Genomic DNA, 26,676 nt, shown 5'->3' on the forward strand with positions numbered 1-26,676 from the left:
ATTAAGTTTGCTGACGATACGACGGTGGTAGGTCTGATCACTGACAATGATGAAACAGCCTACAGAGAGGAGGTGCACACTCTGACATGCTGGTGTCAGGAGCACAACCTCTCCCTCAACGTCAGTAAAACCAAGGAGCTTGTAGTGGACTTCAGGAAGAAAGACAGAGAACACAGCCCCATCACCATTAATGGAGCACCGGTGGAGAGAGTCAGCAGCTTCAAGTTCCTCGATGCCCACATCACTGAGGCCGTTGTGAAGAAGGCTCACCAGCGCCTCTTCTTCCTGAGACGGCTGAGGAAGTTTGGAATGAACCACCACATTCTCACACGGTTCTACACCAGCACTGTAGAGAGCATCCTGACTGGCTGCATCACCGCCTGGTACGGCAATAGCACCGCCCACAACCGCAAAGCCCCGTAAAGGGTGGTGCGAACTGCCAGACACATCATCGGAGGTGAGCTTCCCTCCCTCCAGGACATATATAACAGGCAGTGTGTGAAAAAAGCTTGGAGTATCATCAGAGACTCCAGCCACCCGAGTCATGGGATGCTCTCACTTCTACCATCAGGCAGGCGGTATCGCAGCATCAGGACCCGCACCAGCCGACTACATGACAGCTTCTTCCCCAAAGCAATCAGACTTTTTAACATTTGATCTCTCACGATCAATAATCAGCACTGCACTTTAGTAATCTTATATCTCACACTGGACTGTCAAATATGTTCTCCTCAATATAACTACTGTATATATATTTTTTACATACTCTTTATTTTATTTTTTTATTGTATGTATATTCTATATTGTGTGTATTGTTTACTGTACATTGTAGATAATTACTGTGTTGCGTAAGTATGTGTACATTTGATATGTAAATTGTGTTGTGTAAATAAGTTGTTTACTGTAATTGGTATTTGTCTGGTCACTGTCATGACTGCTATGTTGCTCGGAACTGCACACAAGACTTTCACCTACTGTTGCACTTGTGTACATGGTAGTGTGACAATAAAGTGATTTGATTTGATTTGAGCACCACATTCATCTACCATGTTAATTACACAGCATGGCAAGGAACTTCAAAGAATATCATGGCATTACTTTGAAACACAGGCCAAGACAATGGTATTACAATTGAACATTTCCAAAGAACCATGGTATTATCATGAAACTCAGCCCAAAACAATGTTAATACAATTGAACATGTCCAAAGAAACATGGTATTACCATGTTAAATATATGGTAATACCATCACATAAATATACCTTCACAGAACAAAAATACCAAGGTAGCACCATGTTTTTTTTTAACATGTACCATGATAGTGTCATAGTATTTTTGGTACTGTGAGTGATAGTACTTTAATGTAAGTATATGACATATTCATATAGACTAACATATAATTTACATGGTACCAAGATGTATTTAAAAAAATACAATGGTACTACTATGGCATATGTCAAAAACAAAAATCCAAACAAACAAACAAAAACAAAAACAGAGTTACCATGTTGCAATGGGAATCACCATTGTGCATGTGCAAAATCTAGAGAATTGCTATAGTATATGTCTATATAAACATGGCAACACCATGGTACTTTTATGTAAGTTATTGATCACCATATTCACAAACCATGTTGTTTACACAGTACTCCACTTCAAAGATTACCATGGAATAACCAAGGTGAATGTGCAAAATTTATAGCATTGCTTTGGTACACGTCCAAAACATAAATTATATTATAATAAGTTATTGCATTAACATAGTACATGTCCAGAACCTTGCTATATAGTACCATGCCCACAAAACAATGTAATACCATGGTAATTATATTTAAGTGAATGACTGCCATATAAACATACCATGGCATTAAAGGGCACCTATTATGGAATTTTGAAAATTACCTTTCATGTCATGTGTAACATAGATTTAAGAGAACAAAAAAATCCTGCAAAGTTTTATATATGAAAGTTCACCGTAAAAAAGTTATTGTCTCTCAAAAGTAGGAGTCGACTCTGAGTCAATGTAATGAATAGTTTTCCAATGAGTCATTTTCCATTTCGTTGTGACGTCAAGACGAAAAATTATCAAATTCTTTCAAGTGTGGATTCGCGAGCCGGTTGATACTGAAGGAAGGTTCAGTACCAAGTTTATTTGGATCAGCTTCCTCCTCCGAATCACAACCTGTAAGTATTATTAATAATTGTTGCTTTTATGTGTTTTTTAGCATGCTTAATAAATATTTGTGTGTGTTGTGCTCAGCGCAGCTTCTAGGTCTCCAATGTCAATTTTTTTGAAATATGTGAAATGTTTGTCGATGTTATTGGAGTTGTCATAAAGAATAGAGCAATAACTTGTAGTAATGCAGTGCTTTACCAATATGTTTATGCGTTGGGCTAACGCAAACAATAACTGATTGGGTGTTTACCACCGAACTTTGGGCTATGATCGCTAACATAACTCAACTCAAATTCCTTCTCTGATTTACATTTTTTTACTATAAAGCGGTGATGGGCGTTCCGTTTCCGACAATCTCTGCAGAGAGTACACCAATCACAACTGACTGGGTCATCTGACCAATCACCGCAGATTAGCGTCACGCAAAGGAGGGGTTTGGAAAAATGAGTCGTTGAACGAATCATTTGGGAGTCGTGAGCAAATCAGGTAAACATAAATGCATATTATAAGACAACAAAACTGTTTTTTGTCATTGCATGCATGTAAAACTGTTGTTGGGGACTCCCAAAACAATATTAGGAACATTTTAAATGCCATAATAGGTGCCCTTTAACAATGTACTCTACATTAAAGATTACTATGCTTCATATAAAAAACTATGTTATTGCTACTTTACACGTCCAAATAAACATGATATTACCATGGTACCATGTCCATAAAAACATGGTAATACCATGATACCTTTATGTAAGATATTGAATACCATATTAATTTTCCATAGTATTTACACAGTACTCTAATTCAAAGGTTACCGTGGAATTACTATGTTCATGTGCAAAATTTATAGCATTTCTATGGCAAACATCTAAAACACATACATGGTATTAACATAATAAACATGGTATTAGCATAGTACATGTCCAAATCCATGATATTACTATGGTACTTTGTCCACAAAACATGTTAATAGCATGGTCCTTTTATTCAAGTGAATAATCAGCATATTCACATGCCATGGTATTTACATGGTGCTCCAATCTACTTGAAAGAATACTATGAAAATACCATGGTATATAAATAGGTATTGTATTTCCATTGTGCCATGTTCAATTAACCTGGTACCATCGTACCTGGCAAACAGTAATACTATGGTTCTTTTTGGTAAATTCTCTCTTTGTACAACACACAGAACCCCCCACATACACACACGTTTTAAAGGAGTTGACATCCAAATGCAGTTCGGTTAGGTTGCTCACTGTGGGTGTGAACGTGGTGAACCTCCCACTGGGCTGTTTAATACAAAAAAAACAGATATTCTCCCCACACAGTAGTAAGCATCGGCAGCCTCTGAGAGATGATAGTCTCTGGCATATGGCTTCTAACTCATTAGTATGTCAATAATGGCACACTACGGTCTGTGTGTCTCCTCCATTTCCCCAGGGGGTTTGTGCGAGGGAGAAACTTTGAGTGAGTTGATATTTCATGGTGTGTCACTGTGACAGTACGTGTGCAAGTGTGTGTGTTTGCGTATGCACTTCTGTGTGCCTCTGTGTGCATTTTTTCATCTCGTAAACAACGTAATGAGACAATAAAATACTCAGCTAATGAGCCTGGGACCATCTCAAAGGCACATGCCTGCTTAGAATGCAACAGGGTCAGACAAAGAGATGCACACACAAACGCTGGGGTCTCTGAAGGGAAATTCAAGCACATTCTTCGATGATAGTGCAAATTCAGTCTCAGGTTTTAAATTTGTCAAACGTAAATGAAAAAATCAAAGAGTAGCCTATCGATGTGTGCAAAAACTGTGGACCTGCATGTTGATATCATCACACAACCTTTTAAAGGACTTCAAAATCTCAGCATGCCCTGCAAATGTCATAATCTCTCAGAAAACATTCAGAACTGTGTGGCCAATTTTTTCTAAATATGTGCCATTTCAGCTCTTATTTCTGATGCAGTGTTCAGTCATCATCAATATGACTCCAGCTGTTAAATTAATGCCTTCAAAAGCAATATGATTGCTTTTAGAGCAAAAAAATATGTAAGTACTTTTTAACTATGATCAAATGCTTCCTGTAAGCTTAACGAGAGGGTGGAGTTAACGCGATCTCTGTTGTGACGTATTCGCATTGCAATGTTATGGACGTATTCTCACGTTCTCCTCTCGGTTGAGACATCCAAGATAAGCACACAAATGCACCATTGTGAGTAAAGAAACAAACACAGATCTAAACCAAAACCAACAAAACTTCTGTCTAGCATTCCTCCTACTCACTTGCAAACAGCGCTGCTCTTCCGGATGTGTCACACCTACGTCAGTTCTCACGTATCTCATGTGAAAACGCGATTATGTCATACACAATTACCACTGCTGACCAGAAGTTGATTTAGAGTTAAAAAGTACTTAAATATATATCTTTTCCAGACAAAAAGCAATCATGTTGCTTTAGAAGACATTCATTTAACATCTGGTGTTATATGGATGATGTTTATGCTGACTGTCTGTTATTTTTGAAGCTTTAAATATCTGATCACCATTCACTTGAATTTTAAGGACCTATTGAGCAGAGATATTCTTCTATTTTTCTTCAAATGTGTTGTGGTGAAAAGGAAGAAAGTCATACTCACCTGGGATATTATGAAAATTAATAAATTATTTGATGAGTGATTTTCATTTTTGGGTGAACTATCCCTTTAATTTATATGACGGTTGACAATTATATCTTGCCAGAAAGAGCTTAAGTTTACAGTTTCCAAGCAAATGCAGGAAATGTGTGATGACATGCACGCACAGAAACCGTACATCAATCTCACTAAAGACTATGGAAGCATATTGCAGACAAAATGTAAAGGAGATTGCAAATTCTGTTTAAATGTATTTGTGTGTGCACCATTTGTGACAATTGAAATGATGTACTTAAAATGTAACACATATTTGCCATTGCAATTTTCTGAAGTGACTAGCCTTTTGGATTCTGACTGACTAATAAAGAGTATTTGCCCTTCTTGAACATATACCATGTATAAACTTGTCTGCCCAATGCATTATACAGACAGAGACTAATTCAGCTCATGAAATATATTGAATGGTGAAGATGTGCTGGTATTGCCCAAAAAATCAGTTATTTTATGATGTTTTGAGTTTTTGTTTTTTGTTCTCTGCACATCATAATTTTATTGTAAAAAGCAAGATCTGTATGAAATAGTTTGTTTAAAAGGTCAGTATTACATTAATTAACACTGAAACATGCATAACTACACTGTTTTGTCTATGCAGTTGTTATTTTGTTTTCCAAAAAAATTTGTAAGAGCATGCTATTGAAAAGTCAAAACAAATCAAGGAAATTAGTGTGTTCACTTAAAAACAAATATTTTAACAGTAAAAGAAATGGTTGCACAAAAGGCTGATTTTAACTTAGTGTTTTTGGCTTCGGACATAGTATGAATTTTCATTTCAGTGCACCACTGTAGCAAAAAGGCTGCTGTTGACCTCAGACATGGGCTGCTTTATCAAGGATGCTCATTTGACTTCACTTCCAAATTTGAGACATTTGTATCCACACAATACTGAAGAGAGAGAGAGAGAGAGAGAGAGAGAGAGAGAGTGAGAGAGAGAGAGAGATAGTGTGAAATGCTAGAATCGGGTGAGAAGGAGGAGGTTTGGTATGGATGGGGATAATCGAAAGTGTGGGGGTGAAAGTCGGGAAAATAACTCATGGGAAGTCATCAGAGGAATAGAGGAGCGAATCTCTCCCGCCTCTCAGTCCAGGACTGATGGGGGTCACAGAGTTCAGCGTCAGTTCATCAAAGCACAACACCTGGCATACACCACATGCACACACACACACACACATATATATATATATATATATATACATATATATACAAATCTATGCACACAAGTCATTTCACTGCATCTATCACTCCATATCTCTTCTTAAACATGTGCGCTCACACATACACTATAAACACACACTCTTTCTGCACAATTCTTCCTCTCACTCTTGCATTATTGATGCAAATCCATTACACTAGCATGGTACTGGGAACGAGTTGGCTTGGAAACAGGTTTAGAGGCAGAAATATCTATGGCCTGCGATAAGTATGTACAGTGCCCATCAGCCAATCACAATTCATATATAATATATTCCCCTTCCGTAAGTTAAAGACCCAATGAAATTGTTTACAGAGAGCAGTTTTCTGTTCTGTGCTGATATTTTCCTACGGAAACTTCCTATGGGAAATTTGGGTGGGGCTGATTTGCTACCAGCTAGTACATTGCAAGTGGTTAAGGGAATTGGGAATTTTCTTTTTTAGAGAGAATTTTATATGAGAAAAAATAATCTGTGTAGTGTAAGGTGAGTCATGAGTCTTTTGCTGAAATCTATTTTAAGAGTTTTAAGGACCAATTTACTCTCCTTTCATTAGCATAAGGAAACATGAAATCAAACAACAATTTGCTATTTGTCAGTCCCCCTTTCGATGATTTGATGTGTTCAAAGAGTTGACATATATGCATCACAGGTCATGAAAATTCTGATCAGATTGTTGCTAAGAAAGGAGAATTGGAATTCTCTTTTTTTCTCAAGAGCTCTAGGCAAAGTATTCCTGGGGGGCACTGTACAAAATGTACTTCAAAGCAAAAGACAGAAGGAGGGAGTGAAAAAGGCAAGGCAAACCTCAACCCACCCCACCCCTCCAAACCCCGCAAAAAAGAACATCAAACTGTGAATATTTTGGTGGGGCTATGTTTGGAATGTCAGGAATAAAAAAAAAGCAAAAAGAGAAATGGAATAGATGAAAGTCATATGGAAAACAAATGCATTTTTTTTAAGTTCTCTTCTTTTGTGAAAAGTTGTAAAAGGATGTATGGTCAAACATGGAGGCGGCGGTGCCTTGTTCTGATGGAAGATGAAAATTTGAGATGAAAATTTGCTCCGCTAATGTGGAAATAGTGCTGTAGAGATGCATTATTCAGAAGCTCATGACTATTTCACAGCGCTAACCAGACTTTAGGTACATCATAACAGGCCTTGATAATGGCATGATGTGAGGCATCAAAACAGAGAATGCAAATATGCCCTTAGAGTTAAGACAAAAAGCAATAGTTTCAGATGTTCTGTGATTCCCTGCTTCTGTTCTCCTTGCTATTCTTCATGCAGTATATGCATTATAGGAAAGTGTTCACTCGTTAATTAAATGTATTACTTGTTTGAGCATCACCAGCCAGACACAGTAACATTGCCTCAACCAATGGCATTAGATTGGGGCTATCAGTTTGACAGATATTGTATTTGCAATTCATTTGGTGACCCTAATGGTGCAGAAATGACCGACTTCAGCATTAATTAGAGAGTGGATTTGGAAACCGTGTCAACACTTTGGCATATTAGTTGTACACCTTTGCAAATACTGTGAAAGCGCCATGAAATCTCTAAAAGCAAATGAAAAAAATAAATAAATGCAAATTATGACACTTAGTTCTTTCCCATATTTACATTAACAGTAAGACTCATCTAATCATCTATAGTTTAAGTTTAATAGTATCTGATAACCTCTGCGCTCCTCTGTGAGATCTCATTGTAAGTCTTTATGTATTCATTATAAGCAGGTAAGCAGCCATGCATGGAAGCAATCCATCTAACACAAAACAATACAGCTTCTTAAGCACATCGCCGAAGGTAGCCACAGACATGGCACATGTAATTGTAAGTAGATAAGCGTACAATGAATGTCATATTGACAGGATGGAGTGTAATATTCTGACGCAGCCGTGCGGGTCGATGATCTGAGCGAGATGGGGATCTTCCAGACTGTACCGATTGGTTGAGCTTGGCCACACGTAGACCCTCACTGCATGCACACACACCTCCAAACAAAAAGCAGCATTGTCGATACAAACAAATCTTTGACTATTGATTTAGGCCAGTGTTTGAAGAGCTGTAGATTGATTAACAAATGATCTGGCATACATCTTAACCAATGTTTTCATAGATCTGTCAAGATCTCATGGATGTGCACCATATGTCTAAGTTTAATGGCCACTGTGAAAAAATAATGTTGCTCTATTTTATCGCTTTAAATCATTGCTACCGTATGAGTTGTATTGCTCACTTTAATAGACAAGGCCACTGAAACCTCCATATGAACTATGTGCACTGACACTGGATGGAGGTTATGAACTAGATCAAAGCTTTCCCACTTCTAAGCCTTAGAATATTTTTTTATGAAATTAGTAGATTTTTATAAAATGTATTTATCAATATTTACTCGTTCTAAGCCCATATTAGTTAATATTGTTTTTCTGTGGAACACAAAAGGTATATTTTTGAAGAATATCCTGGCCACTCTTTACTGAAAGAAAAGCTTCATAAAACTTGTGTCCTTTGTTTCAAATATTCTGAATCAATATGATAGTGATTGTGTAATCTAAGAATCTGAAGTCACAGAAAATCTTGAGATCCGCCCTATTTCTAGGCCTTAGTTTACTCTTTTGAGTCAGATATTTTAAATGCATCAATTGTTCCAGTTCACAAAACTGTCTGAATGATTATATCACAAATTGGACTGTTTCAACTCGGTTCTCAAGTTCAACTCACTTACTCAACATCTGTTTGCAGGCACAGATGATCATAGAATTACAATTTAAATTTGGGTATGTTCCTTGCACAGTTGCTATCGTATATATTCAGAAGACTTGGAATATATATCATGGGTCAAAAAAACTGTGGTCGATGTGGCTGTATACATAAAAAAGGGAAGGATGAAATACAAAAAAACGTATACAAGAATAAGATACAAAAATTAAATGTGATAATGAAATACCAATGTTAAAAGAAAATACAACCAGGGCATTAGTCTACCCATACGCTTCAGCATGCATCACCTTAATACAAACCACTCAAAGCCCCTTATGCATTTAACACATGCTTAAATCACTCAAAGCACTTTATGCATTTCAAACTAGGCTTAAAGCATGTACAACATGTTTAAAACAATACAACTAGTATATTTTCACATAAAACACATATTACACTTATTTGGAAACACTTTGGACTATATACAGTATCAGATATCATTAATACTAAATTTACAGTACATACCCAGTTCTCACATGTGTGCCAAAAGTTGTCAAGCTCCACAAAAGCAATCCATATGCATCCCTCAAAAATAATCCACTCCAAACACTCAACTCTAACATGCAACTCTTCTGAACATACATTCAATGCAATTTATAAGCAATTTGTGTAAAAGCTGATATTTTCCCAAAGAACCATCAACTGATGAACAATGCCGGGAGCTTTCCTGCACAATGTTTGTCTTCACATCTCTACACGAGAGAGTACTGGAAAGCCGGTGTTGCAAAACTCCGGTGTCACAAAACTACGATCTTAAAGGGGCCAAGTCCAATTTATGACTAGAGTTAAATTAAATGGAATTTCTCCACTTGGCTACATATAGAGAAGAGTGGGTATTCTAAACAAATTTACTAAAGGCTTTCCACAAAAGAAAGAAAGTCGTATAGGATTGGAACAACAAGATGGTGGGTAAATAATGACACAATTTTAAATCATAGGGGGAATTATTCCTTTTGAGCACAAATAAATTAATAGTCATTACACTAAAAACTTCTGAAGATGTGCTCAAAGAGGAAAAACAAACAAAAACAATAGAGAACAATAATATCTTCCACACCTTTCCTCTTCTCACTTGGCATCACTCTCTCACTCTCAATGAAAAGAGAGGGGAAAAAAACCTCAAGAGGCATGTGTGAAGAAGATTGCAAAATCAATAGGGCTAAATGTAGTTGCAGCGGAAGTCATTGAGTGTCCTCTCAGAGTGCTGATGAGACTGAAAGAGCAGCATTTGGTTGAGATGCCCAACAGCCCACACCCCCTATCTCTCTCTCTCTCTCTCTCTCTCTCTCTCTCTCTCTCTCTCTCTCTCTTCTCCCTCCCTTTCTAAGCTAATGTGTGTCTGCTGTGATAGCTAAAATCACCCAGCAAAGCCATTTTACTGCATAAATATTGGGTCCTTAATAGGATACTATGCTCACACTGCTGCAGGCAGTTAGGCTGGGGTGGCGCCTGCATGTCAATCAAATAGTCTACAGGTGCCTGAGTGACAGAAATACCACAGAACCCGTTCTGACAGACGTGTCAACATGTCCAGACTGACACACACATTCAAGTATATCTACTCAAACTACAAATACCTTGTGAGCCAAAGCACTATTGCTCCATTATATTGCAGTATTAGGTAGCCAGTGTGTCAGTTAAACTATGGTCTTACACTGCAAAAATTCCTGATGTACAGTATAAAATAAGTCTTAAGGTGCGTACACACTGCCAGTGACTTTATCGCTGCAGGTCGCCAGTGGCTGGCGGTGAAGTCGCTAGTGGGTGTTCCCACTACTGGTTGCCTAGTAACGTTTATAAATGACATTCACGGATGCCATTCCATTGCTGTTGACAGCGAATCTCTTTTCTTGCCACTAAAAACAAACATTTTGGAGGGAAAAGACTAAATATAAATGGAATCAGTACATAAAATGCTTTATATCAAAGATGAATGAGAAACAAGGCATGCTGTTTGCCATAGCGGCTGTTTATCTGCGGCGAAAATGCAAATGCCGGTCTGTCTGGGTCCATAAAATCCCCGCAATCTCAGATACACCTTTCCACGCAGTATTTTTCTTAAAAATGTCCTTGTACGTGGGAAGAGACATATAGAGCACTGGAAAGTTTCTAACAGCAAGAATTAGCCTTTCATCCATCTTTCCGTTACTGCAGGAGCTGAGAGAGAGAGAGAGAGAAGGATCACGTGAGCTCTCCCGTCTTCTCTCCTATTGGCTGTCGCTTCCGTTAGTCGCTCCAAAGTTGAACTTTTCTCAACTTTGTCGCGTCGCTGGACACGCCCACATCTAGCGCCAACGGTCACGACAGCTCGTGTCTCCAGAAGTCGCTGTGCTCGCATTGAAAATGAATGGTACTGAGTCGCTGTCGCGTGCGATGTCGCTGGCAGTGTGTACGCACCTTTAGTCCATGGACTGTTTAGTCCAACTGACCTTCTGATGCATATTGAATATAAAAATGGCAAGGCATTTTCAAACTGCTAACTCCCCTGAAATTGTCATTGTTTAGACAAATTTTAGGCAAAGACTTTTCTAAATGACATCAGTCAGGGTCCACAGATTTTTATTAGTATGCTGGGAGATTTCTGCGTGGAATTCGAACTGGTGATCTTCAATGTTCTCGAAAGGAGGCAAGATAAGCCATGGTCCTAGCCTTGGTCACTACAGTAGTGTGTCTCTTACAGTAGGCTGGAGAGTGAGGTTTACACACTGCACAGTAATCACGTACCAGCTGGCTACTGTTACACTTATAGGGGTGTGTCTGAAGATGAATACTTTATTCAGAAAGGCAAAAATAATAACTTCAATACGAGTTTAAATGCTCCATACAGAGCATTCATCTATTAGGAATACTCTTTATGTAAAAAGAAGAAACTGAAACATGCTCCATGGTCTTTTTTTCTTCTTCTTTAAACTATGCTAAATTTGAAAATGTTAAGTGTTGTTGAACTCTGATAAGGCGCTATAAAAATTTAAAATGTAAAAATTATTGTTATTATTATTATTTAACTAAATATGGTGTCATATCGTAAAAATTCCTGATAGACTTATGGGACTTTCACCTGTTTTTCAGGATATAATGATTTTATTGTAATTTATTTTAATGTTTAAATTTGTAATTATTATTCACTGCAAAATGTGTGCTTGACATTTCACATTTTGCTTGACACCTCCTGAGTCCAGAATAATGTTGTTATACATGACAGATAAATGGAAATTCGGTTTTATGCAGATATTAATATCTGAAATACCAGGAGAAACCACAACATATTCCACAGTTAATGGTAAGAAAAAAAAAAGAATAAAATAGTATTTGTAAAATAATAATTGTATAATACTTTTATATTAAGTTCTTTGGTGTGTAAAATGGTGTCTGTATAACTGTTCAGCTAGACTGTTGCATCACTTATTGAATGAGCAACAACTTCATTGATTGCTGGTGTAACATCTGACTATATAGGTAAATTTTCTGAAGAAAATCAAATTTTTAGGGATTTCTTTAAAATTCCTAACCCAATTCTTCATCTTTCACCATCTTTCACCAAAACTGTAACTCGTCTAACACTGTTTGTGGTACACACATGAACGAGGAGTCAAATCAACCGGCTTAATTAACAGAAGTGTGTGCTATGAATTTCAGAAGTGAAAGTAGTTGCGATGTTCACCCTTGAAACCCTTTCTCTGCCAGCTCTCTACACAGAACACCGTATAGACCAGGGGTCTTCAACCATTTTCAGGCCAAGGACCTCTTGGTGAGTAGAGAGATTGAACCGGGACCCCTGTTACATATGGTAAAAAATTGAGTGTTGCGTTTTATGCCTATAAAACGTGGATGGTAGGCTACCATATTATTGTATGTACATACTTCATGATGTTTACATTACAAAGGTATTGAAAAAAAAATCATTAAATGCTGCCCTTCAGGATAGACCAGCTAAAACCAGCATATTGCTGGTTGGATGGTTTTAGCTGGTTGCCCAGTCTGGTCATAGCTGGTCAGGCTTGTTTTTAAATGGGTTTTGAACCATTTTTTCGCTGGTCAGGCTGGTCTTAGCTATTCAGGTTGGTCTTATGTCAAGGACCCTGTATGCCATTTTGATAATCTCAGCAGTAACTATTTATTTACACCAGGCAAGTAAGCTATTGTTCTGAAAGCAGGCTGTCATCTGCTCAACCACACAGCATGACCAACGCAAAGCAGACGCATTTACTCACACGACCCTCCACTGCAGCGCTGCTGAACCTGATGAGTCGAGCATTCAGTAGCTCGTGATGAGCGGTGGGTGCGTGAAGAGTTTGTCCATGCTGCAGGCTTCTACTGACTAGCGCTGTTTAATTACACTAAGATTTGGCATGCAGCTGCAAAGGACTTCAAAGTGTAGATAATTCATATGCCTGTCTCTCGCTGTTGCTCCGTGTGAGTGAATGATTATTACAAATGCCACCAAGATGGCCCAAACTATAATTTGCAGACCCCCTGTTGAAGGCCCTTGGTATAGACACATGAGATGAGATCCTTGCTTGATCCTTGAACAGTTGCTCGACCTCTACACAATTTTCTAAACAGAATATGGTGGTTGAATATGTGGTGAAGAAAATTCTCTGTCTGAGAAAGGGCTTCAAGGGTGAACATCGCAACTACTTTCGTTTCTAAAGGTCATTGCACACACACTCTCTTCATTAAGAAAGTTGATTTGACTCCTCATTCATGGGTGTATGACAAACAGTGCCAGTTGAGTTACGTGCCAAAGTTTAAGTGGAAGATGAAGAATTGGGTTAGGAATTTTAGAAAATCCCTAAACGAAGGTCAGAGCATTAGTAATAGTGGCACCTTGCTAAAGCAAACATCACTAATAAATGTAAAAAGAAATGGTGACTGGTCGCTTTGCACGTAGCTCGGGAGATCTTGGTCAGAATAAGCTGCAAAGAGGACTAGACTATATGCCGAAATTTAAAAGTCTGGCTTTGCGAGACAAGCGAACATCTGTTTGAAAAATAAAAGAAGACAAACTAACTAGAGTGTCAATTTACAACAGGATAATCTGCTGTTTGTAGGTATCAGTGGTAAGCAGTCAGACAGAGGGAGGGCAGAGAAAAGAGAAAGAAAAATAGATGTCTCATGTTGAGAACACAGCTAAGCAGTGCTCTGAGATCAAGGCGAGCATATTCTGTTTACAGTCTCTGAGCTGGAGAGACACCATTATCAAGCCATGCTGGAGAAGAGGTACATGGCAATAAAAACAGGAAGAGAGAAAATGCACTGAAGTGTAAACAAGCACTTTCGCACTTTCACACTTTCACTCTCTCTTGCTCATCTCTCTTTCATTTACAAGCAGATGAAAATAAATACTCTTCCCAGCAAAATCAACAAAGTGGCAATGAAAGATAAATGTACAAAAACCACATATAGGGAAATATCACAGAATCTCTACAAAAATCACATAAAGGCAGCATAAAAGTAATCCATAAGCATTAAGTGACTCCAGTGGTTAAATTCATATCTTCAGAAGTGATTTGATCGGTATGGGTGAGAAACAGATCAATATTTAAGTCCTTTTTTACTACAAATCTCCACCTTTGACCCAACCAGTAGGAGGTGATATGCATGAACAATGCAAATCACCAAAAAATAAATGAAGAAGAATTTGGAAGTGAAAGTGGAGATTGGTCCAGTGTTCCAAATGGGATAAATCACCCTCCGAAGAACACTTTGAAGGAGAACAATTATAGTAGTCATGCTGTAAGATCGCTTCAAACTGAAATTCCAATAAAAATGTCTTAAAAGTGAGTTCCGAATTGCCACTGTTTTTGATTCCCACACTGTTTAACCCTCAAAAGTGCTCACGGTGGATGGTAAAGTCTTTGAAGTGAATAGGGCATAGGGATGATCACTTCTGAATGGAACACACCATTACTTGCACTGTATAGACCTACAGAGCTGAGATATTCTTAAAATCTTAATTTGTGTTCTGCAGAAGAAAGGAAGTCAAACACATCTGGGATGGCACGAGGATGAGGAAAGGATAATATACTTTTCTTTTTTGGGTGAACTATCCCTTTAAGTAATTGTCATTTTGTTTCAGCACAAACACAAAACCTACAGTATACAAACAAGGCTTATTATATATATATCAGCGCTATTTGCATTCCGTATTACCACCCAAAGAAAAGCAGGAGGTAAAAAGAATTTTAGTTTGAAGATGCTTGTATTTTCAATTGATCATAGCAGCAGTAATTCATCATTTGATGATAATCAAATAAAAAGAAGAGTGTTATTACAGGGCATATATCCAGATGCATGGTGGAGTTGAACACATTTTTGGCATTTTAAAGAGCTGATTCAGGTGCCTGGATTGCAAAACTAGAGTGATGCTTTACAGTCCCAAAAAAGCATGCCAGATCGCAGCAGTCTGCTACACAAATGTGAACGAACCCAAAAGATGGGGGAACTGCCCCATGCAAATTGTGTTCTGCATGAAATGTTTTTGTGTGTTCATGCTTAAATGATTGGCATTAATCTTTTAGTAAATCAGGGACTAAAATGAGGCAGCCTCTGCACATGCAAACGATTCCTAATGCTACAGCACTATCAGTGGGTACAAACTCATTCTTAGAGAATTCCAGCATTTTCGTTTTTCTCTGCAGTGTTTTAAATGGTGGTTGACAGCATGCAGGGTACTGTGGCTCCTACTGCAGCTGACATTGTTTTATGGCAGTCTGTTTGCTGACCTCATATTGTTTACTTGTGTTCCCCATCACCCGTCTGAGCTCCGACTGGCCATGAGATAAGAGCCAAGACTTTGAAAGGAGCTCATTTTCCCTCTGACCTGTAACAAAGTAGGAGCAGCCTGCAAGAACAGTGAGGCAGAACCCGCCGTCAGTCTGCGCTTATTGTTTATTGTCATGATGGCAATGAAGACTGACGCTCTGCCTCTGTTTCATGCACTCAACATTACACGTGTATATTTATGCCTACACTTATTCACATGTGTACATTTTGCAGCTGTTTTATTCAGAGACTTATTATTACAGCAATAACAGCCTAAATAATTAAGAATAACAGTACAGGCTACAACAGATATGTGAAAATGTTGCTTAAAAATAACTTTTGGACACTATAAACTCATAATATATTAAGACTAAGGATGAACAATACTGTATATAATTGACTATAACTCTTTGACTGTTAGTTTGAGTGTTTTCTAGTTTCAGATTAGTTTTAGTATACTGTATGTAGCTTTTTCTCAAATTCATCAAAGCTGCCTAGAATGATCACAATCTAGCAGGTTGTAAAGGTCTTAAATGTTAGAATAGATTGCAGATCAAAAACGTATTTGTTGTCATTTCTATTTGATTGTAATTGGTTATGGGGTCTTAAATAAATGACATTTTTCCAATTATGGGGCGAATTCACAAAAAAGGATTATGACACTTTTGCACATGGTATTTCTGTGCAAAAACCTGCATCTGATTCGCTTACCACCTGTGATCCAGTTTAAATAGCGCTGTATTGTGCATATTTAAATTAGGTGTGTGGAAATAAATGCCACTTTCTCGGGTACAATTCGTTTTTGGTGAATTCCTTCTTATGTTTTTATTTAAATTTTTGTTAAAGGGATAGTTCACCCAAACATTTTAAATCTCTCAGCATTTACTCACCCTCATGCATTCCACATATACACGCAACATTCTTTCTTCTGCAGAACACAAACAAAGATTTTGATTGGTGTCCGACTCCCACTGACACGTGTCGCTGAGTGATGAATACTAACGGCATGTGCCAGCTAGACATCACTTCATTCTACTATGATGGACTTCAGAGGATGAACTGATGCCAACACCAACCATAAGACATGGGAGACTTCATGTGCTACTTCCTGAACCTTAGATTTAGGATGGACCTCACCGAACCTCATCCCAATAATATTGTCATTATGTTCATACTGTTTAGCCAGAGGGGAACTGGCCCCCACATTAAACCTGGTTTATCCAAAGGTTATTTTTCTTCATTAACTTACATCTTATGGAGTTTTGTGTGCCTTGCCACAGTTGCCTTTGGCTTGCTCACTGGGGTTCTAAATAAAAATACGATTAACTTATTTACGTAATTAATAATGTTTAGACACAATTTACGATCACATTTTTATCAAACTGCACAATGATGATTTTTTTTAGATTTTAAATAATTTATAGGTATTACAGCTTAATTATCTATTAAAGTATGATTTTCTGTAAAGCTGCTTTAAAATTATGTGTGTTTTGAAAAGCACTATACAAAAAAAAAAAACTTACTGTGCACCTATTTCAGGGACAATTCCCCCAGAGCAACCTGAAGTTAAGTGCCTTGGTCAAGGACACAATGGTGGTGGCTGTGGGGATCGAACCAGTAACCTTCTGATTACCAGTTATGTGCTTTAGCCCACTACGCCACCACCACTCCAGATATCGTTGTTGGAGCTCCAAAAAGGAGATAAAGTCAGCATAAAGTTAATACATATGTCTCCAGTGGTTTAATCAATGTCTTCTGAAGTGATCCAGTTTGTTTTGGGTGAGAACGTTCCAAAATATAACTATATATATAATTTTTTCACTGTACATCTTGCCATTGCAGTCTGTAGGCACAATCATGATTTGAAGCTTGGTTACACATCCTAGTGCATGACGTATGCACGAGAGTGCTAGATGGTGCTATAGGAGGTGTAATTAAGCTTGAAATCATGATCGCCAAGGAGAATGCTGTCAAGATGTACAGTGAAAAATAGTTTTTCTCGCCCAAAGGAGTTTTTCTTGCTTGTTCTCACACAAAACCAACTGGATCACTTCAGAAAACATTGGTTTAATAATGAAGTTTGAAGGATTATGTTAATGCTGACTATATCAGCTTTTTGGAGCTTCAAAGTCCTGGCCACCATTCATTTGCATTGTATCAATAGAGCTGAAATATTCTTAAAAAAAAATCTTAGTTTGTATTCTGCAATTTGTTTTTAAATAAAAGTCATACACACCTTAGAAGGCATGAGGGTGAGTGAATGATAAGATAATTTTCATTTTTGGGTGAATTAACCCTTTAATAATAAAAACACTGACCCCTATTTACTGGGACAGCCCCCCTGGAGCTATCTGAGGTTAAGTGCCTCGCTCAATGAAGCAAAGGTGAGAGCTCAAGGATCGTCCTATTTGGAATTAAAATCGATGATCTTTCAGTTACCACAACAGATCAGTTACCCACTATGCTACAGCACCCCCACATTGAGAAAACAAATGAAATATTACTCACATATCCACATTTTCTGCATCTTAGTTCGGCTAATCAGACCATCTGCTTTCAGAGTGAGTGCAAAATTGTGACGTAAGAAGGCATTTAGAATATGACCAAACCGTGCAGGCACTGCAATGCACTTACTGGTGCACTCCAGATCCCGACTTACTGTAATGGATCCAGACTATTGATCAAAGACCTCTTAGCTCTTAAGATTTGTTTTGTGTATTTGGAGATGCTCAAGGAGAAGAACAAAAAAGTATTTTGATTATAGTCAGTATACACAGTGTATTTACTCAATAGATCCTCATCAAATGTTTTAGCAAATTATATTTATAGCAGCTCCAAAAGGTTTGAAAAGTTGGGTGTGTGCTATTGTGTGAGAATGTGTATGTGAGCACAATTTGCAGTTAAGGACTAGTGTGGGCAAAGGACTATCATTATGTTCACTGTGAGAGGTAATTTCTGTGGAGAGCTTTTCATCCTGATAACACGTGTCTCACCTTGGCTCTTGGTTCCCTTCGGAAGGCGTAGAGAAGCATACACACATACACACACACGCACGCACGCACACACACACACGCACACATGTATGTTTCCCTCACACATACATTCTGTTTAGTGTTCTCAAATAAAAGATTAGACTGTACTCAACTATAGCCATGGGAAACAAGCCAGATTATGAGCCAAATAAATGCTAGGGGGGAAAAAAAAACTCTGAATGTCACTTTGTGTCAGCTTTCCAATTTGTTCTTCTGATAATAATCATTTTACCAGTGACAGATCACTCATAACAACTGAAAGATCAGTCACATGGATAATGAATAATTCAAAAACAGGTAATTGAAAACTATACAGAGTGAACTTCACTTCACAAATCATTATGGAACTGGATCCATGTGGCATTTTTCCAGTCACGCCTTGTCTCCTCTTCTGTTTATCAGAGTGCCAGTTGTGATGTTGACGTGTGCGAATGTGGCAGGTGTCTGGGGGCCACTCACCTGCTCCAGTTTCCAGTGAAACTCAGCTGGCCTGAAGGAGTCCAACTGAATAAAGTCTCGTCTCAGTAGAAACACCAAGCGACAGTTGTGCACGTATAAAGAGTAATGATGCCTATTCATCTCTGTGAGAGAAAAAAAATCACTTTCACTGTATGGAAAATGAGGTTGTTAATGCTTAATATTCAATTTCTTTTTGTGTTCTACAGACAAAATCAAGTCAAACAGGTTTGGAAAAACATGATGGTGAGTAGATGGTGACAGAAATTACATATCTAAGGGGATAAATATTCTTGTAAGCTAGTAGCTGGTTTCTAGCTTGGACCTGCATCAAACCATCTACCTGCTGGTCATACTAGCCAAGGATGGTCAATCTGGTTATTGGAACATGGTGGCATGTCCTGTAGCTCCACTCCCTACACGCATATTGTGTAGGGCACCAACTCCCTAGAGGGGCACCAGAAACTCCACTGCTGCCAAAGCAAATAGTTGGATTCATTCAAAATAAACTCCAGAAAATGAGAACGTTATTGTTATACAAAATCATGACAAACTGAGAATTAACTGGCACAGTGGCTCAACCGAAGTTCTAACATGAAGATATCTAGTTGAAAAATCTGGCTTAAAAGGTTAGTTCTTTCAAAAATTCTAATCATGTCATAACTTACTCACCCTCAAGTTGTTCCAAACCTATATGACTTCCTTGCTTCCACAGAAAAAAGGACACATTAGGCAGAATAACAGCCTCAGTCACAATTTAGTTTCATTGTATGGAAAAAGATGCCATGGAAATTAAGTGTCTGATATACTGCCCAACATCTCATTCTGTGTTCCACAGAAGAAAGAAAGTTATACAGGTTTGGAACAAAATGAGGATAAGTAATTTATGGAAACATTTTAATTTTTGGTGAACTGACCCTTTATAGTGGTACATGGTTTCTAGTTGGTCAAAACTGGCCATTAGCTGGTTAAAGCTGCAGTCAGTAATTTGTTCCTCATAAAACAAACAAACAAATAAATAAATAAATAAATAAATAAATAAATAAATAAATAAATCAATCAACAAAATAAAGAATATCTTTACTCCTAAAGAAATTAATAGTAATTTTTAAACATATGTATAAAATCATACTCTATGTTAAAATACATCATAAACTCATTAATCACCACTCACATAAGATGAAGACCTTATACAGTAAAAGCTGTTTTATTTCACATTGAGAGGTTCCCCTCATTGGGGCTGCCATGTTGAGATCACATGATCATCTGAATACTACTCACTTAATCCAGCCTGGTTTCATAGAACGAATGTTATTCTATATACATTTTCTGCTCTCTACACTTCACTGCAGTTTCCAGGTGAAATGAACACTAAAGGTGCTCCATTAACTACGTGGTTTATTAATTATCACACAAATCATGAGTACATCTGAATTTTATTTTATAAAAACAAATTTTTCACCCTATTACTCACCCCTGCTATGCTATGATATCAATACACTTTTACTGTAAAACGAAACATTTTAAAACTTGTATTACAGACCCACCAACATATACACACTAATTCCATGTCATTAGCTTACTTGGTAGCTCAACTGAGTGTTGGACTTTGAGCTTGACAGTTGCGGTTTCAACGCACGGAAGTGATAGTGGCATAGAAGTGACACAAAATGACATGGATGCTTCAGTTAACCTTTTTTTAAACTCTCATTTATCTTTTCGAACACTGGGTAAGGATGTCTGTTGGTTTGGTTTAGGGTAACATTTTAGGTTAGGGAGGTATTTTCACTTATTAAAACCTCCATCTATAATTCACCTTAAAAACCTAATCTGATTATAACCTAATTTCGCTTCACTTTGGCACCCTGCTGGACATTTCACTTTAAAACTGCAGCAAAATGTGTAACAAAGCACGTCATTTCAGTTTTGCAAAAACATTGTAATGCTCACGTAAATTTCATGAGACCAGGCTGCTTAATCTCAGGAACTGCCCTGTTATTATGGGACACTTTCACTTATGTAATAAATGAATCACACATGACTGTGAATATTTAATTTCTACAATGGCATCAGTAACTGAAAACGATTGTTTTGGAATGATACTGAATCCACCAGACCGCTAGATGTCAGTGTAAAAAACAACTTTAATGCTGGTCTAAGTGATTGACTATCTGCAGTCGATGGGGCTGTGGTTGACATGGTGTTATTATCTTGGTCAAGATGGTTAGAGCTTGGTAGACAACCTTGGCCATGCTGATTGGGATTCATTGTTTCACCAGCTTTCAGCAACAAACCAGTTCCAAATTAACCCCGTAAACTGGTATGACTGGTACAATCCAAATCAAATGTCAATTATTCCATATGCTGATAGGATGTGCATGCCAGAGCTGCCATTCAACTGGAAACTTTTATTAAGGCCATTCCTGCTCTCATTGATACATGCATGTTCCACTCTCCATCACATCTTTCCTCAGAGCATGTTGTACGAGGAAGGACAGCTTTCCGTGACACTCTTACTCTGAAAACACTGATTGATAAAAACCGCCACGTCTCCTCCGCAAGGCGTCACTCTCCCCTCACCTCAACGCTGCCTCTGTGCCTGGTGCTGAATGTCTCTCTTACGACCTCTTTTAGTGCGTGTTGAATTGATTAAGTCTCACACCCTCTCAACATGACGCCTGGGATCAATGAACTCGAAAGTGTCCTGCCAGGCAGTCAGCCCACATCAGGGCCACTCAGTCTTGGAGAACTGGCCCCTGACAGGCATGCTGCATTTCTTCATGGCTAGAGTTTCTTTTAACCTCTGGAGAATGCAATTCTGAAGCACTCTTTAAACTAGTTCTAAACCATAGTCCTAATATTTCTCCTTTCAACTGGGCATCTTCTGCTTTTGATAAAAACTTTTGTCTGGTGTGTCTGATACACATCTGTGGCAGTCTTCAATTCTGCCAAACTGATCATATACTCCTGAGCCAGTCTTCCAGGAATCTGAAGACCTAATGTAAGATACTTAACACTGTTTAGAGGGCAGACATAGACACATGCTGTTGCATTCAAAAACAGCTAAATGGAGAGCAATGGAATGGAATAAAGCAGGGGTCTCAAGACACACTTTTAACACTCAAGCTTTTCGCCAGTTATCCATAAAGTAAATTCTCAGTAATAGAGACGTAGTGGCCCACAAATATACTTAAACGAACAGTTCCCCAAAATGAAAATTATGTCATCATCTACTCCATGTTACGAACTTGAATGACTTTCATTCTTCTAACTAAAGGCTCAGTCTCAGTCACTGTTCACTTTCATTGCATCTTTTTTCCATTAAATGTGTGAACAGTCACTAAGGCTCAGTCCATCAAATTCAGCCAAACATCTTCTTTCGTGATGATGGAAGAAAGAATGTCATTATGGACTCACCCGTTTTGTCTGAGTTACAGAGCAATGTCTCTTTCTCTGCTCTCAGCCCAGGACTTGGCCCATGCTTCATCCACGTTGCTATGGTAAACTGATCTGTCAGGTTCTGTGGCACAACCCACTCCGGGATATTGGCTGCCTGTCGACCATCAAATCGGAAGATGAGGTCACTGTCTCGCCCGCTGTCCGTCAGCAAGGAAGCTGTCCAATTGGTGGCTGCACTGGGGGCCGGGAGAAGGTCTGTGCTTCCTGAGGCTGCTCCTGCAGAGATAAAAGCATCAAGGTTACCTCAGGTTACTGACAGCAGCAACAATGAAAAATTACAAGCTGCCTGTCATGAAGAGTTAAAATCATATTACTTGCCCTGAAATTCAAATAAACTGTGCACACACTATACTTCAAATCAAATTAGAGGTAAAGTGAATACCATTCAGTTCCGAGACCCTCTTTCAACCCTGACTGAAATGTTATTAAACTAATTTCTGTCAAGAGACATGGCCTATTAATTAGCACACTGACATTATGAGTTGGGGTGCTCTTGATGAGAGTTTGAGTCTGGCTTGTGATATTTGTTAAGTCAGTTCCCCCACTTCACCACACAATTTCCTGTAATCTCTACACTCAAACCAAACCAGTTTTTGTGCTGTTTTTAAATTGCTTTTCTATGTAAACATGCGCTAGACCAGAGGTGACCAAATATTTCCCACATATTACCAAAGTGATTGAGGGCTGTGGGATGAAAGTAAACATTGCATTATATCAAACATTGTTTTATATTTAAATCTAAATGTTGCCCTGGTTCCCCTCCCCTCTCTCTCTCTCTCTCTCTCTCTCTCTCTCTCTCTCTCTCTCTCTCTCTCTCTCTCTCTCTCTCTCTCTCTCTCTCTCTCTATATATATATATGTATATATATGTGGCCAGGGCAATGAATTGCAATGCCTGTACTCTGAGACACCTTAGAAAGCACTACAGGGAGACAGGAAGGACAGCTGATCGTCCCTACAGTGGCAGACCACATGTAACAACACCTGCACAGGATTGGTACATCCGAATTACACACCTGCGAGACAGGTACAGGATGGCAACAACAACAGCTCGAGTTACACCAGTAATGCACAATCCATCCTTCAGTGCTCAGGCTGTCCGCAATAGGGTGAGAGAGGCTGGACAGAGGGCTTGTAGGCCTGTTGTAAGGCAAGTCCTTACCAGACATCACCAGCAACAATGTCGCCTATGGGTACAAACCCACATTCGCTGGACCAGACAGGACTGGCAAAAAGTGCTCTTCACTGAAGAGTCACAGTTTTGTCTCACCAGAGGTGATGGTCGGACTCGCGTTTATAGTCGAAGGAATGAGCGTTACATAGAGGCCTGTGGTCTGATTTGGAGGTGGAGGGTCCGTCATGGTCTGGGGCTGTGTGTCACAGCATCATCGGACTGAGCTTGTTGTCATTGCAGGCAATCTCAATGCTGTGCATTACAGAAAAGACTTCTTCTTCCTCCCTCATGTGGTACCCTTCCTCCAGGCTCATCCTGAAATGACCCTCCAGCATGACAATGCCACCAGCCATACTGCTCGTTCTGTGCATCATTTCCTGCAAGACAGGAATGTCAGTGTTCTGCCATGGCCAGCGAAGAGCCCGGATCTCAATCCCATTGAGCACATCTGGGACCAGTTGTATCGGAGGGAGAGGGCTAGAGCCATGACCATTCCCCCCAAAAAAGTCTGGGAACTTGCAAGTGCTTTGTTGGAAGAGTGGGGTAACATCTCACAGCAAGAACTGGCAAATCCGGTGCAGTACATGAGGAGGAGATGCACTGCAGTACTTAATGCAGCAGGTGGCCACACCAGATACTGACTGTTACTTTTTATTTTGAGTAAACCCCCACCTTTTGTTCAGGGACATATTATTCCATTTCTGTTAGTCACATGTCAGTGAAACTTGTTCAGTTTATGTATTAGTTGCTGAATCTTTTTATTTTCATACAAATATTTACACATGTTAAGTTTGCTGAAAATAAAAGCAATTGAAAGTGAGAGGACGTTTCTTTTTTGCTGACTTTATATAGATATTTCCCCTCCTCATATACGGCAAGGCGGGCCAAATCAAAAAGCAGTGTTTTTCAGTGTCTTTCTCATGACAAATTGTATTTGAGATGATGTTTCAGGTAAAAGAAATTCAACTTTTAAAAACACATCTTGAGATATCTGCATTCTGTTCCATTTGTTGCGCTGTGTCAGAGACTATTTAGCAGAGACGGGCAACTTCTATTTAAATGAATAGGAGAAATTGGAACGCCCAACGGTCATCAATGGTCAACGGATATAGAAGGAAAGTTCCACCTTTAGGTAAAAGTGCCAATACCTTTTGAGATACAGACATAAATCAACTCGAGAACATGCACACGGATTAGCTATACAAGCCAGAAACATTTTGATTTTTAGCATAATCTGAGGTAAAGAAGTACAATTTATGATACCTGTTTGATAAGAGTTTACTGATGATTTGACATTTGCTCTTTGATCGTAATCTTGACCAACAGTCTTGGAAATATCTGTCTTTTCCCATTTAAGTAGATAGGAGCTGCACTGGCTGCACTTGTTTTAAGAATGTTCCATAAAGCATCTTGTGAACTTAAATAGAATCAAGGAAAATTGACCTTTCATTCAAAGGAGTCAACATGGTCCAAGTCACATTATTTAATTAGTGACCCAGAAATAGTGCAGAATATTTCTTAATTTTACATCAACATTTCATTGTTTTACATTTTTCAAAATCCTAAAGCTTTGTTTATTTTCAATTCCAAATTTCCAGTCCCGCTGTAACTAATTTTGTGTGTACTTGCTTTGAGGACATGTCTAATGACCAAAATATGCACGAACAGCACCACCTATTAATCTTTGATTAGCCTCCTGTCTTCTTCTGTCTCTTTTGCATTCAGTCATGCCTCTCTCTGCATGTTTTATTTGGGGGTACAGGAGGATATTACATCTTTTTTTTCACACTCAGGGGTGACAGGGCGGCCAGCAGAGTGGGACAGAATGAGCGATGAGCCTTGCCCATGTCAGAGCAACGTGTTCTCATTCCACAGTCCCACATCACTCACCTCACCACAGGCTCAAAGAGAGAAAGAAAAGAGAGAAAATATGGCAGCGGCACTGCTTTTAAGCTATACAATATTTATTTCTGCCAATCGATATTGGATGATAAATTCACCGCCAGTCTCCAAGTGAGCGTCTGAGCTCTTCTGAGAGAATCCATTTCCAGCAATACCATAAAGGTTTGGATGAATGAGATTAAATTCCACAAGCATTTTCTAGAGCAACACTAGACTCAGTGACGGACCGTGACATCAAATGTCCAGTTCAGAATGTTTAGATGAAAATGTCAGTGTACACTAATGTTTCTACATTGAACTAAAGACAGTATTGTTTGCTGGTCTTAACTGTTCTCTCAGTCTAGTAATTCTGGACTTTTGGCTGTTTTTAGAGGAGTTTTGGACAATTGTTTGCTGGTCAAGCTGGGGCACCAGCTGGCATACCAGCTAATCCAACTAAGCACCAGCTTGGCAAGACTGTGAGACCATCTTAAACCATTCAAGAGCTGCAAACCATCTGAGGATGGTTTAAGCTACTACTTCTTTTTTTTTTCATTGCGACATAACCTGCTTGACCAAAAAACAGAGTAAGCCAGCCCTAGATTGTTTTGCTTGCCTTGGCAGGTCTGCTGGGTGGTTTTAGAGGGGTTTTGAGTACTTCTCAGCAGTTGACTATCAGCAAACTATCTATGTTTATTTTGTTTTTTTTAGCTTACATCACAAAATCACTTGCATGGCTTAGCTGGTCTTCTAGCCTGGTGAGGCTGGTCTGGTTTAGAGGGGTTTTGGGCACTTTTCAAATGGTCAAACTAGAAAAACAATTGGCCTGCAGAGCAGTTGGATGGCTAGCTTGGGAGGCCAGCTTAATCCAGCTAAGTGGCAAACCATCATAGGCTGGTTTAAGCCACTTTTTAAAAATACACTATGCTGCAACCTCACATGCATGCTTACAAAAAGCTTAAAAACGCCTAAGATTGTTTGTTGGTCTTAGCAGTTGTCCTAGCCTGGTCAGACTGGTCTTTAGAGGGTTTTTTGGAAAGGTAATTCACTCCTTTCCAATTATTACAAAACATCTATACCTATGTAAGTAATG

The 26,676-nt window shown here is 38.7% G+C and overlaps 1 protein-coding gene across 1 annotated transcript in view; it reads right to left on the minus strand.

Annotated features, from left to right (window-relative positions):
- clstn2a (calsyntenin 2a) overlaps positions 1-26,676 on the minus strand; it is a 333,541-nt gene that overhangs the window by 40,200 nt on the left and 266,665 nt on the right. The window contains exons 7-8 of the mRNA XM_052129308.1: positions 22,488-22,745; positions 19,074-19,195 (exon numbers count right to left, since the gene is read on the minus strand). Coding sequence (XP_051985268.1) covers positions 19,074-19,195; positions 22,488-22,745 — 380 coding nt within the window. The remainder of the gene's footprint in view (positions 1-19,073; positions 19,196-22,487; positions 22,746-26,676) is intronic.

This window comes from Xyrauchen texanus, chromosome 6 (assembly GCF_025860055.1).
Source record: "Xyrauchen texanus isolate HMW12.3.18 chromosome 6, RBS_HiC_50CHRs, whole genome shotgun sequence".
Lineage (NCBI taxonomy): Eukaryota > Metazoa > Chordata > Actinopteri > Cypriniformes > Catostomidae > Xyrauchen > Xyrauchen texanus.